Raw genomic sequence first — 16,056 nt, 5'->3', positions numbered from 1 at the left:
TAAATATACATCAAATGATAATATGTTTCCCTACAAAGTCAACTCTTGGTCAATGAGAGACCAATGGTTAACTCAGAAAGGCAAGAGGAAAATCTAAAACAGGCCTGCACAACTTGTAAAGGGGAAAAGCCCACATAGATAAATCTAAAATCTTTGTGGACTGCAAAGGAATGCTGGTGGGGTAATTAACAATTTGGTGACCAGAGGAGCATCTACAGTGTTAAATTGGGTGGTTATGGTAAGTAAGGCAGTAGGCAACATGACTTTCAGTGCAGTGATGGCGATTTTATTACATTTTTTTTTTTAAAAAGTCTGTGCTCTTCCCAAGGGTGTTTGGTGGGCTGCATGTACAGGCCTGGTCTAGAATTTATTTTGGAGCATTTCAGCTATCCATTTTTTGCACTAGAAAGGGCCTTCCATCTTTTATGTATGTGGTTTTATCTTTACATACAAAAAAAGATTCTAAATTAATTGAGTCTTGTCCTGATGTGAAGTCTGACAGCTTGAGTTAAAGAGCCTATAAAATATCAAATCACTCCAGTTGTTTTGTTCGAGTATGCTAATGTACTAAGGTAAATATTATTCATACTATATAATATCCAGATGAGCACCTCGGTAGCATGTGGTAGTTCTATGAGGTGTGGTGGGCTTCCTAATTTGTTGACTGAAGAAACCCACCATGCCATATGTATATATACAACTGCCATTATTTTTCAAGCTACGTTAATTGAACACATGGCACACATCACAAATCAGATTCCTCCTTAATGCACTATTCCTTTGCAGGACCGTGGGACATTTAGAAACTCAATTACGTTCTTATGCTTCCAAAGCATTCTTCCTTATCTTCCTGGTACATTAATCACCATAAAAACACTCAAGGTCTCTCCGGGATAAGAATAAGTATGGTATTTAAGGAATGCAATAGAAAGAATTCACAGTGCACAATATATTTAAATTTCATTTTGTTGGAGGCAACTTCTTATAAATTGCCATTAATTTTTTTTAATAAAATAATTTAAATTGCTTCTACTTTCACCTGATTTCCAATTAAATGAATGATATTGGTTGGGCAATGAGATTTTTTAATATAATTGTCAAGTGCAATAAACTTATTTTAGATATATTATGTGTGCACTAATTATTTCAACACCAATACATTTTAGCAACTTATTCTATTTGTAAATGAATGCAAATGCAAAATTGTACAATTTTTTTTGTACAAAAACAAAATAAAATAACAGATTTAAGAGCTGTTATTATTAGTTATCCTTGGATAAAAAAAATTTCCATCCTCCAAAACGCTGTTATATTAAATGAACAGATGCTTGGGATTTTTTTAAAAAAAAGACTGACTACAATTGATTGTGCATTACCATGGCATTCAAAATTTGAACAGTGTATGAAAAAATAAAGGTGCCCTAAACCTCTGCTAGCGATATCCATACATATTTCTTGGCAGCACTCTACTGCCTTCTTTTCAGCATTTTTTTTCAACTTTCCAGCTTAGCCAAAAATTATGGAATGCTTATGTTGTTCCCCATTCAACCAGGCCAATTCTGCTTAGTTTCTAAGATCAGTCAAAGTTAGCTACAGGTTACATCTGCTGCTGCAAAAACAATTTTTGTGCCAATACTATGTAAGAGCTTTGATATTACAGTACCTGTTTTGGTTTCTAAGCCTGGCCTTCTAATTTCCTGGTAGTCTTCCAACCAAATTCTACTCAGGATTTGCCTTTTTTAGTTTCTGAGTTCAGACAAGTCTAATTAGGCATTGCCATTTAAGACCTGAAAATTCAAGGACTTACTTTCTTTTTCCTAAAAAACTCAACTAATTTTTTTCTTCCATTTCTTCTCTAAATGTACAATTAAACAAAGAGTTAACTCTTTATCCTGCTATTTCGACCTCTCTCCCTCCCTTCCTTTTCATAAGACTTGATATGGGAAAAGAAGCTAGCAAAAGAAGGTTTCAAGTCTGAAAATATAAGTAGGAGTAGGGTTAGGGAGGAGGAGGAGGAGGAGGTGAAGGAAGAAGAAGAAGAAGAGGAGGAGGAGGAGGGGGAGGAGGAGGGGGAGAACAAGAAGAAGAAGTAGCTGCTAGTCACAGTGCAGAACACTGGTGGCAGCTTCATTTTCAGACATATCACAACCTTGTTACATATAAGACAATACAAATACCTCTGATGATGACTGTTACTAAAAGGATGGAAAATGTTTGAATAAATTCTAAAAGCCATGCTCTGTATGACTTCCCTACTCTGTTTTAACAATGTCAGTGTGAGAACATTCAAGGAATTTAAGAAAAAATTAGAAGAATAGATTCTATGAGTATAGGACTTAGAATTGCATGAAAGAAAGGAATCTTGCTGCAAATGGAGTGGAATATCTTGTTAACTTCCTCCAAAATTCTGTTACTTTTAAACAATCCCACCTTCTTATGCTGATGAAGTTGCATAAACAAAAACAGAATTATATAGCAAAGTCGTGGGACTGTAACAGAGATGTAAGATGCTCCTGCAAAACCAAACAGGGAGAAAAGGCATGGGTAGAGTTTTCTTTCAATTTGAAGCTGAACTTTCTTTTTAAGAGATCAGGAAAGGCAATAGAACAGCCATTGAAAAGGCCCTACAACAGACCAAGTGAGGTGGTATAGTCTTCAAAAAGGCCCCTGAGAGTCCATGTAGTTCTCTTCTTAGGACCACAATTGAGAGCAGAATTTCCATTGCTAAGTAAAGAAGATTGTTAAGTGAGTCATGCCCGATTTTGTGACCTTTTTGCCATGGCTGTTAAGCATATCACTACAATTGTAAGGTGAATCATAGGTCATTAAGCGAGCCTGGCTTCCCTCCTGGTTTTTGCTTGTCAGAAGCCAGCTGGGAAGATCACAAATGGTGATTACATGCTCAGGATACTGAAGCTATCGTAAATACATGCCAGTTGCCAAGTGCCCAAATTTTTATCACTTGACTATGGGGATGCTGTGATGGTCATAAATATGAGGACCGATTGTAAGTCACTTTTTTAGTGCCACTAAACAGTCATAAACAAATAGTTGTAAGTTGAGGATTACCTGTAAGACCTACCATATATTTCCAGGAGGAAGGACCTAGCAAAAAGACCAGTGGCAGGTGACCAAAGAAAGACTCTAAGTACAGAACAGTTGCCAGCTACTAAACAAACTGAGTAGACTATACTGGGCACAATGCCAGGAGAAGTCCTAAACAATAGATCTGTCGTATATTTCATGGTAATGATCTGCATTTTTATTTCTGCCTTAGGCACAGAATAAAATCTTTGCCAACCGTGCGTAACAGCATTGCTTGATATTGCTGTCAGCAACAGTGCTTCATCTTAAAAAAATGTATCTGCTGGCATTAAAAACCAGGACCCAAGGTTCAATAAAACATGACTTTAATTTATTTACTACCTAACAAAAACACCAATAAAATCCTTAGAGAAACAACCATCTCCTTTTAATCAGGATATGAAGTATAGATTAAATTTATAAATTTAAGTAACAATTAACAAATGTCTACTGACTGTGCTGAGATTAAGATCCAGCTTTGAACCATATTTAATAATAGTACCCATACTTGTCCTTGAAGCTAATTTGGATTTTTTTTCAGCTCCAGCAAGCAGTAGTCCCAGACAATAAGAAATATATTTTATAAAAAATTGAAAGAAGTTCTACCAAATTTTTGGCAATAGTTACAAGTCTATGCAATCCTTTAAAAATGGGATTTGATTAAATATCTTATCTCAGCTATATTCTTCCTGAATGAAAGCCAAGCATTATAAGAGTTTAAGGAAGTTCTATCAACTTTCAAAATTCAAGCGAGAGGTTGAAATAAAGCCCTAAGCAATGCTATTTAATAAACTTCCTAGAGCCACTTTTTAATTTGTGTGACATATATGCCCTTATCAAAAACAGTCCCGTCCTTCAAGTTCAGTAGGTAATTATTCGAGGAGGAAGATGGCAGTTGAATTTCTAAAGAAAATATAGCATTTTTGAATATCTATAAAATGTATAACTTTTTATTGGAAATAACTTCCAAAGTTCAGCAAAAATGTAAAGATAATGTAGTTCATAAATATAGATCCTTAATTTTTCTCTGTTAAAACTCTGGCACACTTATTAAAATATATACCGTATTTTTCGGAGTATAAGACCCACCTTTTTACCCCCCAAAAGAGGGTGAAAATCTGGGTGCATCTTAGAGTCTGAATGTAGCTCCACCCAGCCTCTGAGACGGAGGTTTCAGAGGCTAAAAAAAGCCTCTGAAACCTCCCTTTGAGAGGCTGAAAAAAAGCCTCTGAAATGGAGGTTTCAGAGGCTGAAAAAAAAGCAAGGCGCAGAGCTCACAACCAATGCACCTGTTGCTAAAGTTCACCTCTGGGAACAGCTGATAGGAGGTATTCTGGAAGGCCGATCCACCCCCAATCAACTTTTATCTTATTTTCCTCCCCCAAAACTAAGGTGCGTCTTATACTCTGGTGCGTCTTATAGTCCGAAAAATACGGTATGTTTGTAGGCAGTAGTAGGTAGAGGTAAAATGCTTCTTCTATGTGGTTACTATAAAACTTTACTTCATTCTAAGAGGGCATTTTATCCAGTCTGTCCTAAATGGTTGATCAGATAGTGTTTTTGCTAGGCAACTTTCAGTTTCCATGAACCATACCACTGAAAAAACTATAATATAGAAATAGAGAAAAGTTATAATCTAAACTTCCACTACTATATTATATTTAATTCATAGGAAGCTAACTATAAGACATTCTCAAATATGCAGCCATTCAATTCTATCGAGCTGCTATACTATATAAATTATATTTGCTGTTTTTTTCTCATAATCACTATAATATATTACTGGAGCTCAGCCTTAAGAATATTAAAAGAATTCTAAGCAAACATAGGCTAAAAGAATATTGAATGAATTACAGTACTTTTGATGATATACAAATGGAAGGAAAAGTTTCCATCTGCTGAATGGCAGACAGTGTATAGCAAACGTCTAAACTGTGGTACTTTTATACATGAATTTTCTCAAAATCCTTTCAGTCCCAGGCAGGTGTTTAGATTTTTTTGTTAACCTCTTAAGAAAATGGCTTCAGATATTTAAATGGGCTGATATTTTGTGTTTAAACTGTATATTGAATTACAGATAATTAGTGTAGATTACAAACTTGATCATTAATTAATTGGGCACATTACAGAAAGGATGAGAAAGAAGGCAGTCATGTTTCATTATCTGAGCCTACATCAACAGCATCAAGTAATGTTGCTTCCACTTCAAATGTGTCAAAAGTAGTTTAGCTTTCTGCCTAATATAGTTGCTACTTACCTTGTGAAAATTTCTGAAATATGCTGCCTTCTCATCTGGAAATTTTTCTAGCCTTCGAGGTCCTTTACTTGAAGCTTTCTTGAAGACCAGCCAGCATCTCCTGAAAATCTATATACACAAACAAAAAAAGAAAAATTACCATCCTTAGAAAACTCATATTGTAGTCTTCTGAATATGATAACAACAGAACTTTGATATTGTAAGGTTTCCCTCATTTTATTTATAAATAAACATTTGTTTGTTTCATGTATGAAATAGAATAGTGAGAAACATTCATTGTTTTTAGAGTATTTAGTGTCTCCGATTTCATTCTTAATCTCAAAAACACCCGAATAGTTTGGACAAGAAAAAATTAGCACATTTCTAGTACTAAATTATTTTTCAAGATCATGTATTATACTAGTGCGAAATTGGTTTGGGTATATATACCAGATTCACTGATAAACATACCTTGGGCACACTTATTCAGAAGTAGAATACATTAAATTAGTGATAGTCAATCTGGTCCCTTCCGCCCACTATTGGGCGTTCCAGCTTTCATGGTGGGCGGTAGGGGTTTTGACTGATACTGAAGCACTTTCCTTTTTTTAATTTAATTGACTTTTTAAAAAAATTTCATAGCATTATTTAAAAACATTTTCATTAGGTTTTATAAAATTCTCCATGACAATTTAAATTTCTGAAAATATACTATTTGTATCACCTGCGCATAAGTTTAGTTCATGTTACATAAGTGAAACTAAATGGCACTATAGTGCGACCGCAAACAAAACAGCCTCACCCCAGAATAGCTTGCGCATCTCCCCCCACACCACCCAGATGTAACAGACAAGCAGAGCTGGTAGCCGGCGCCCTCCCCAACCCCATTCCACGATGCACAAGAGACATGTGCAGATGATGATATATGGTGCATTACTGTGGAACCGGTGGGCGGTTAGAAAATTTTACTACTAACAGAGATACAAAAGTGGGCGGTAGGTATAAAAAAGTTGATTACCCCTGCATTAAATCAATAGGTTTTATTCTGAGCTGAGCATGTACCAGATTGCAGCCAATGTGTTTTTAAAATATATCTTGTATAAGAAAAATAAATTTTATGCACTGGAATATCAGTTTTAGCCATGTTTTAGGGTCAGGTATTAAAGTAAAACTGACAAGATTTTCTTTGATATTCCTCCAGCCCCTCTTTAGCATTTGCAACTGGTTTAACATCAGTCTGCTAATTGTCTCAATGACATATTCACTAACCAACTTGATCCCAGCCCCTCAGAGAACATAAATTATTTCAGTGTGGGGACTGCAAGAGTGTTCAGGAACAGACAGATGTTCAGATGAGATGGGAATTGAGCTAGGAGACTGCACTGAATTACTTGTAACAGCAACTTTATCCTACATTATCTCTAGAAATAATGTTACAATGTGGCAGACTTCCAGTAAACCTAGTAGAAAGTAAATACCCAGAGGTAGTGCTTTTCATGTTCTTTGATATCTAGTGTTTTAATGAATACCTAATTTACAATGGTTTCACTTTCTGGTCCTTGAGTAACAAGAGGCTCTTTTGTGTTCTGCATCTCCAAGGTATTAGAATCTGTTTCTTCTGTGTTAATTTCTCTCGCTATTGTTAATGCTCATCAATGTATTCAATGTCTGTTCTTTTTAATCTAATTTACGCCTACTCCTTTTATTTGAATATTTGAAACAGAGGAGATCAAGGGCAATACTTTAAAATGTACAATATTGTACTAGGCCTCCAATATTTTTACAGAGGCTACTTTTTATAAATTATCTAGTTTCTTTTGCCCTGAACTTAAATTTTTTAAAACTAATTTCTTAAAAAATCCTTCTGTGCAGCAATAATATATCCAACTATTAGTTAAAAGAAAGCTGCTCATTTCTTTCTTTAACTATGGACAATGACAGGCATGAATTCTTTTCAAGAAGCTTGCATAAGAGTACTGTATCAAATTATAATAAAAACAGGAGGCCCTTTTGTCATAATATTTTTAATGATTTAAAAAACCCTAATATTATTTCCATCCTCAACTCCAAGGCTAATTCTGTCCTCAACTCCATAGCTATTTTTCTGAAAATGAAATTTTGAAAGTGCTCAACAAGATATATAATAGGAAAGAAGGAAGGAATGAACTTAAAACTTTTCTTTGCCAACCTTTAGCTATTTCAAATTCCCCCTTGAAGTTTTTAAATACCTGCATATCTTTCCTAACTGACTCTCAATGTTAATGACAAAATCCCTGTGACTGAATCTCCAAACTAATTCATTATTCAATCACTTACGGTAAATGATAGTTGAGATAAACACTGTGAACTAAATTGAATGACTTTTGGTTTTTATCAGTGAATGTAAAAGTCTGAGCACAATGAGCCTACCACATACAACTCATAATTAGCAAACTATCATGAACTAAATATTACTTAGGACTGTGTGAACTCAGATTTAAAGCATGATGGTTCCACAAAGGTCAGAGGATGATTTTGGGCCACTCGCTAACTCTCAGACTAATTTATTTCAGAGGCTATAAAGCTAAAATAAAAAGCATAAACAATTTATGTTTTCCTGAGCTGCTTGGAGGTAAAATACAATATCAATGAAAGAAATCACTGTCAATTCAGTGTGCACTGAAATTATTAAATCTGTTGAAAGCAATGCTACCTGGACAATCTAACTTTAGTTAAATGTATTTGCAAAATGTATTTGCTAGGCGTGCAGCTAAAGTAAATTGTAGGCTTTTAGCATTTATTTCAGCTGATAAACAAATCCAATGTTTTAAGCTTTCGTTGTTTGTTCCAGGGTTCTATTTTTGTTTTTAGTTTAGCCTGTAAACAATCAAATAGGCAATCTTTGTTTAAGTGGAATAAATAAGTAATAAGATCAGGAAGATATCATGCATTACAAATTAATGTATATTTACCGAAGACATCTTGTCCAACAGAAACACAATTAACTATTCAGGTACAGTTAGTTATTGTATTATTTCTGATCCACTGTTAGTTGCACAATTTCTCCAACTTTCTCAGTTCACAACACCCTTACTGTCCCTGTATTCTTTTCACGACACTTCTAGGCCAAAACTGTGATCAATCTTTTTTTAAAATTTATTTACATTTATATCCCGCCCTTCTCCGAAGACTCAGGGCGGCTTACAATGTGTAAGGCAATAGTCTCATTCTATTTGTATATTTACACAGTCAACTTATTGCCCCCCCAACAATCTGGGTCCTCATTTTACCTACCTTATAAAGGATGGAAGGCTGAGTCAACCTTGAGCCTGGTGGGACTAGAACCTGCAGTAATTGCAGGCAGCTGTGTTTTAATAACAGGCTATCTTACAGCCTGAGCCACACCGCGGCCCTATCTTCAGTCTGCAATTTGCAATCCTATAGGTTCCCCTTATATTGTGATCCTGTATAAATGAACTACAGCACCATGGACAGAGTTTGGAAACAGAGGTCATATTGCTGCTGTGAAAATTTGGAGGAAAAATTCTTTCAGATCCACTCAGAAGATGACTGAGATCCATACTGCGGTGTTATATGAAATGAGTTTGATCTTGTAACTTCTGAAGAAGTGGACAAGATCCTCTGCAATATTCCTGTAGGATGGACCCACAACTAACCTGATTAATGAACGTCTCCAGAGACGTGATTGGAGCGTCATCAGAAAAGTAATCAATGTATCTTTGGGAGAGGAACTGTAACGGGCAAGCAGGAACTATTACCCATTTTTGCAAGAGGCACCTTCTTAGGAAACCAAGGTTTGCTCCACATATATGGACAGTTATTCATCGGTCTCCAATCTCCCCTTCAGAGAGGGGGAGGTTGTAGAGAAAGTGATTGAACTGAAATTGCAGAGAGCTCTGGATGAAACATTATCTGGACCAGATAATGTTTAAGACTATAGGATAGTCAAAATTCCAGAGAAGTGAGCCAAAAGGTTGTCTGAATTATAGTCCAAGGATCAGAGAGCTGTAATGAAATTGTCACAAAGCAGCAGAGTTCCCACAGGCAGAAATTCAGGGCAAAAAATTGCAGATATTCTGACAAATGGAGCAGTTATTCCTATTGAGAGGCAGGCTATCAAACAGAGCTTAAGTCACTCAATCAAGGCTGGAAATGAACTTGGTGTACAAAGAGATATGCTGAATGCCATTACTCTGTTCTCCATTATACACAGAATGCTCTGAACCTGAGTGGTCTTTCAGGCTATAGTTCTTCATCCTCTGACAATGGACGCAGCTGAACCTGGTGATTTTTAGGGTAGCCTCAGGTGTCTGGATGCTCAAAGCTTCCTCAGGCTGAGATCCAAACAGCTCTCCAAAGCAGGCTCAGTTGTGTTAGAACCCTTTGAATCACAGTTGGCCATGACTTATAATACATGGATAATATGATGGATATTTTGCTTGCCAATTGGTTTCTAGAGCAATTCCAGGAGTGCTTTTCAAAATATGGTGCCTAGGTATTTGCACAATTGCCTTTTGACTGGTGCTCAACCAATCAAAAAGAGGTTGTAGGCCGTGCTCTCTATGCGTCTCATCAGGGCTCCCCCGGTCTCTGAAATATTGCCATCATTTGGATCCTTTTAGGAAGTTTCATCATCAGGAAGACTGGATTGTTTTAACTGACTCTTGGATGGGAAAGTAGGTTTCTTTTTATGATTCTTTATACAGTACTTCTAGTTATAACTCTCAGTTCCACAGGACTACTTCTAGGAGTTGTTTTTAATTGATTGTATGTTTTAATCCCAATTATGTATTGGTGAATGGTCTGTTGCTCAACTGGCAGAATGAAGTATCCCATCAGTCACTCTTGCTATACAGAAAGTCTTCTACAGGAACCCATTCAGTTGGTGATGCAGTGACTTGATGCCTCTTCGTGTGTGTGTGTGTGTGTGTGTGTGTGTGTATCCCTGTTTGTTTTATAATTAGATAAATATTTCCCTATTTATCTAGCTGACAGTCAATATTCCATACCTAACAATTATGTCTAGGAATTCTATCACAAGAGGATTCCCTTCTGTTTGTTTTATGTTCTGTTAAACCTATAAACAAATTATTGTACAGGTATTTTGAAATATATGCATACTGATCCAGGAACTATTAAGGTAAAGGTAAAGGTTCCCCTTGCACATATGTGCTAGTTGTTCCCGACTCTAGGGAGTGGTGTTCATCTCCATTTCAAAGCCGAAGAGCCAGCGCTGTCTGAAGACGTCTTCGCCTCCATGTGGCTGGCATGACTAAACGTCAAAAGTTCATGGAACACTGTTACCTTCCCACCAAAGGTGGTCCCTATTTTTCTACTTGTATTTTTTACGAGCTTTCAGACTGCTAGGTTGGCAGAAGCTGGAACAAGTAATGGGAGCTCACTCCGTTAGGCGGCACTAGGGATTGGAACCTCTGAACTGCCAACCTTTCGATCGACAAGCTCAGTGTCTTAGCCATTGAGCCACCACGTCCCTACAGGAACTATTAGGTTACGTTAATTTATTAGATTTGATTTTCAACAGACCAACACAATATCTATTTGCTGTAAAGCAAGCAGGTGAGATCCTCTGAACTGCTTCATTAGAAGATAGATTTTGATATCTATCTAAGATGGTGTTTTAGACATCCTTCTGTTTATTCCTCTCTGAATCTGAACAATAAACAGGGCAGGGAGGTGTGGCACATGGTGTTATAATAACAGATTATAGATAGATTATATAGATTATAGATTATAGATTATAGAACAAGATAGAAAAGTAGACAAAATCAACTGTCCAATCTTCACTTCAGTGTGCACATAATCTGCTTTATGTGTTTTAATTAAAGCATTTGGTGTAGCACACAAAACTATTTTTCCCACTTCATGTTCCCTATCCTCTTATTTATATTGTACATCAGTTTTGGGATTTCTCTCCCCTGCCACAGCCCTCTTTTCTCCAACTTGTTTTGGTCTGAATGAAGCTCATCATTAGAAGGCATGGTTGACCAACTATTACATATCTGTATTTTGTCCATCTTTTATAAGAATACATTATATTATTTTTTAGATACAGCAAAAGCTACATAAGGATAAGCATACATCAAATAAAACTACAAGATGAAATTGCACAGAAACGATCCTTCCTTTGGTTTAAAGTATACCTTATATATATTGGGGTATGAATCTAATATAAAACAGTTCTTACATGCATTTCATATAATGCTTCCATTTACTTCCCACAATAACAGAGAAAATTCAGACACTGATAAAGTAAATGTAATTTTCTTGCATATAGTTTTAATTAGAATAGTTTTACTGATATACTGGGGATATATTACAGATACACACAAGCAAATAAGAGCTTGCCAGAATGAATAAAGAGATATATAGATATTCATGACTTCATATGGAGTATGGAGGTATATGAATAAACTAAATAAAGGAAATTAGAAAGACTTTCTAAAACTATGATTAGACATTCCATTTACAATAAATGTATCAGTATGGTTTACTTCAGCAATGAAAAACCAATATTGTATTATTAAATATATATATCTCAAATATGTAAGATATCATTTTTTCCATTAAAAAGTTTTGACAAAATTAGTATGCTGTACCACAAAGCTAATTTCCTTAAAGCAGCCGAGGATACTTTAAAAATCACAAACTTTAGTCTACTAGTCTAAATGAGGCAATATTATTTTTATTTTCTTTTTTAGTTCCTCACATAGAGAAATAGCAGGCAAGTTTCTCATATCCTGCTGAGTCACTACTGACTCTTGTCATCTTCATAACCAGTAAGTGATGTACTCCAGATTGTGTTTTGTGTGGCAAATTACAACCAATAATGCAAGTGAGTCAGTCATAAAGTAAACAATTGACTGGTAAGGCTGCATATTATGCTTCTTCCTATGAACTTTATAAAATCATGATTGACTATTTCATAGAGCAGTACTATCACTATTCTCAATATTGTAGGAGAACAACTAAGGCATCAGTCTCTGATAGTCTGGTAGCATCTTTTTCAAAGTAACAAATGTTATTAAAAGATATAATCTTTCATGAACTCCCTTATCCGATACAGAGTCCAGATGCAGAGTTGATCTGAAAAGGCACTACCAGGTTCTTTGATATTTTACACTCAATATTATAAATCAATGTGAAGAATAATCACTGAGGTAGCACGAAGAAGTATTCTATGTGCAGAATACAGAATTTTACTCTACAAACTTCTGTATAACAAATGAACTCATTACTGAGAAATCATAATGGGTGACACCTTGCACAAAATAGTGTGTTTCAACTTTCATTGTACAACTTCCTTAAAAAAAGAAATTAAGCTTTAATGTTATACTTATATATTGGGGTATGAATCTAATTAAGTTCAGTGTGACCCACTTTGAGTGGTCACACTGAATTTAATTAGATTCATGCCTTGCTATATAAGTACATATATAGGTACTGTAGCTTGGTTCTCGACTGCTTCAAAACTCATCAAATTTGGTCCTTGATGCATTTTGACATGAAAATGTTGTCCCAGTACTCATCATTGTTTTGGAACTACATGTACAGCAAAAGGAAATGGAAGACAGCTGCAGAGGGTGGACAACCAGGCTGGGAAGGTTACTGCAAAAGGAAGCAGCCGACAACTACAGATGGCAGGACAGGAAGTCGGCCATGCTGGGAAGATCACTGACATAGAAAAAGGGACAGATAGGAAGCCCGTCCTGGCTGAAACAAAGAGTCATGTGGTAAGTAACATGGCCTATTTGATACTCATCCTTTTTAATATTTGCTCCTCCCAGAACAAATTAAGGACAAATACTGAAGTATTACTGTATAATATTAACTACACACACACACACACACACACACACACACACACACACACACACACACACACACAAAATGAGATATATAAACATATTGAATTGATGAATAATAAAATAGTCATAGAATAATGGTCTTTTAGTAGTTTTTCAACTTTTACTATTGCTTCAACTTCTCCTCTTTCAACTATAGGGCATTGCATGCCAAAACAACTAGACACAGGGACAGTTTATTCCTTCCTTTCTGCTGAAAACGTAATTCTCACAGTGCTGTCTAATATCTATATATATTTTGCTCATGTAGAATGGCTGTAATATTTATCCTTATTATCCCCCCCCCTCTTATTGGGATGATGATGATGATGATCATCAACAACATTATCCTGTTGCTTTGCATATACTCTGAAAGCTTCTGCAATGGAGACAAAATTCCTGTGTGTCTAATCACATTTAGCCAAATAAAGTATACCAGTAGTTCTCAACCTTTTCTTCACCACAAACCACCTTTAAATACCTTTTGTGGCTATGGACCATGGCCACAGACCACCAATTAATTAATTAATTAATTAATTAATTAATTAATTAATTAATTTAATCAAATTTTTATACCGCCCTATCTCCCGAAGGACTCAGGGCGGTTTACAGCCAGATAAAATACAGAAATCATACACAATAAAAAACTAATTAAAAAACTTATTTAAATAGGCCAGAATTTAAAATTACAGTTAAAATGATAAAACACCATTACCTAAAAATTAATAATTAACCCCAGTTAAAATTAAATAAAACTTTTAATCCAGTCCCGCTTGGATAAATAAATGCGTTTTCAGCTCACGGCGAAAAGTCCGAAGATCAGGCACTTGGCGTAAACCAGGGGGAAGTTCGTTCCAAAGCGTAGGAGCTCCCACAGAGAAGGCCCTACCCCTGGGGGCCGCCAGCCGACATTGTTTGGCGGACGGCACCCTGAGAAGACCCTCTCTGTGTGAGCGTACGGGTCGATGGGAGGCATGAGGTAACAGCAGGCGGTCCCGTAAGTACCCGGGCCCTAAGCCATGGAGCGCTTTAAAGGTGGTAACCAAAATCTTAAAGACTTAAAGACCAAGACTTAACTCAAGATTTAAATCATAACATTGCCCTGTGATGACATTACAGCCCCCAGAGATATACAGACCACTGGTTGAGAACCACTGAACTCCTCTCTCCTCTCCTCTCCTCTCCTCTCCTCTCCACTCCACTCTATTCTAGCTATCATTTGTATTTGGAACTGAAAGTGAATTTAAAATACCGTATTTTTCAGAATATAAGACGTACCAGACTATAAGACACACCTACCTTTTTTGGTGAGGAAAACAAGAAAAAGAAATCTGCCTCTGCCTCTCAGCAATTTTGCCTTGTTGCAGCAAACAGAAGACAGCCTGCTTTATTTTCATTTTCGTTTTCAGCATAGCTTGATTAGCACAAGAAAAAAATATCTGCTCCCAGCAATTTACCTCCTTGCAGCAAGCAGCAGAGGTCCGTGCAGCAATAGGTAATGGCAATCCCTGCAGCCTGAAACAGCTAAGAGTCAGGGACAATCAATTTGTGCTAATTAGGCTGTGGTGAAGCTGAATCGGGCTGTTTCTTCTTGCTGCTTGCTGCAAGGAGGTAAATTGCTGGGAGGCAGAGGCCAAAGGGTGGGGGCCAGTGGGTGGGCAGGGCTACAATCAGTGTATTAGACGCACCCAAATTTTCACCCCCTTTTAGGTGATAAAAAGGTGCATCTTATACTCCAAAAAATATGGTATTATTTTTATATTTGTTAATTTTAATTTTATTACATCTGACTTTCCAAAATAACCAATAGTTTTTTTTAAAAAATACACTAGTAACCCATTGGTTGCATTCACATACAGTTTGCATACATTTAATACTGCCACTATACAAGTAGTAAAAAATTAATGAGGTACATTTACAAATCAATACAAAATAGTATCAGGTATAATAAGAGATTTTTATATCTAAGCCCACTGGATTTTCTTTTTCTCACTATAATGCTGTTCCTGGTACACTAATCAGTTCCTGGTGTACTAATCAGTTCCTGGTATACTAATCAGTTCCTGGTATATTAATCAGTTTTTGTAGGAGACATATAATTCCACTGACAAATGTTAAAGATTAAAAAAAGCACTTAGGCCTAATCCTATTTTTGATACTCCAACACAATACCAACAACTTTTTCAACTCCTTAATGCGTTGTTTGGGCTATTCAACGGTTTCTTACAGCTATCCATTTCAGAGTATAAATTGAAATAAATATTTGTTGATTTAAGCTTCTAGTGTTCAGCATGGTTTCTGGAACAACAGCAAATGATTCACTTACATCAGTAACTAAAAACAATGTATTTAAGACTTCACACTGTAGTGTGGGCTTCCAAATGCACATCCTGTTGAAATAAACAGCCTGCCTGCTACAGTCATTTAATGACTTTTTATCAAAGTTTCATGCAAGACAGGAGCCCACAGAATATTATCAAATGGTACTATATTCCCACATAATATCCATAGCTAGAGCTACAGTATCTCATTTAATATAACCAACATATTTATTTTCTCATTACAAACGCCTCTGTGAGAAACATCTGAAACAGGGTTAAAAAGTTTTTATTTTACATAGTCCACATCCACATGGGACTGTGGAACGATTAAATGTTAGAAGAATCTTATTTCTCCCAACTGAATTGTAGCCAAATTGATGTGATAGAAATGGTGAAAAAATAGTTGGAAGCAAAGGCAGGAAGAAATATTACTGTTCTAAATAACCAATGTCCTCTATTAAATCTACTGGAGAAAATCAGAAAGAAAAATCTGATAAGCTTGAAGCTGACAATACCATTTTGCTGTTTCTTTTAGGTCTTGGACTGCCTGGTA

At 36.0% G+C, this 16,056-nt stretch overlaps 1 protein-coding gene across 2 annotated transcripts in view; it reads right to left on the bottom strand.

The window, feature by feature from the left end:
• Window positions 1-16,056, bottom strand: part of DOK6 (docking protein 6) — a 205,984-nt gene that overhangs the window by 105,351 nt on the left and 84,577 nt on the right. For both annotated transcript variants that reach the window (XM_058178568.1, XM_058178567.1), the window contains exon 2: window positions 5,342-5,449. In XM_058178568.1, coding sequence (XP_058034551.1) covers window positions 5,342-5,449 — 108 coding nt within the window. The remainder of the gene's footprint in view (window positions 1-5,341; window positions 5,450-16,056) is intronic.

The sequence above is a fragment of the Ahaetulla prasina genome, chromosome 3, assembly GCF_028640845.1.
Source record: "Ahaetulla prasina isolate Xishuangbanna chromosome 3, ASM2864084v1, whole genome shotgun sequence".
Classification (NCBI taxonomy): domain Eukaryota; kingdom Metazoa; phylum Chordata; class Lepidosauria; order Squamata; family Colubridae; genus Ahaetulla; species Ahaetulla prasina.
Note: the sequence above shows the minus strand (reverse complement) of the source record. Positions and strands in the feature narration are given on the sequence as shown.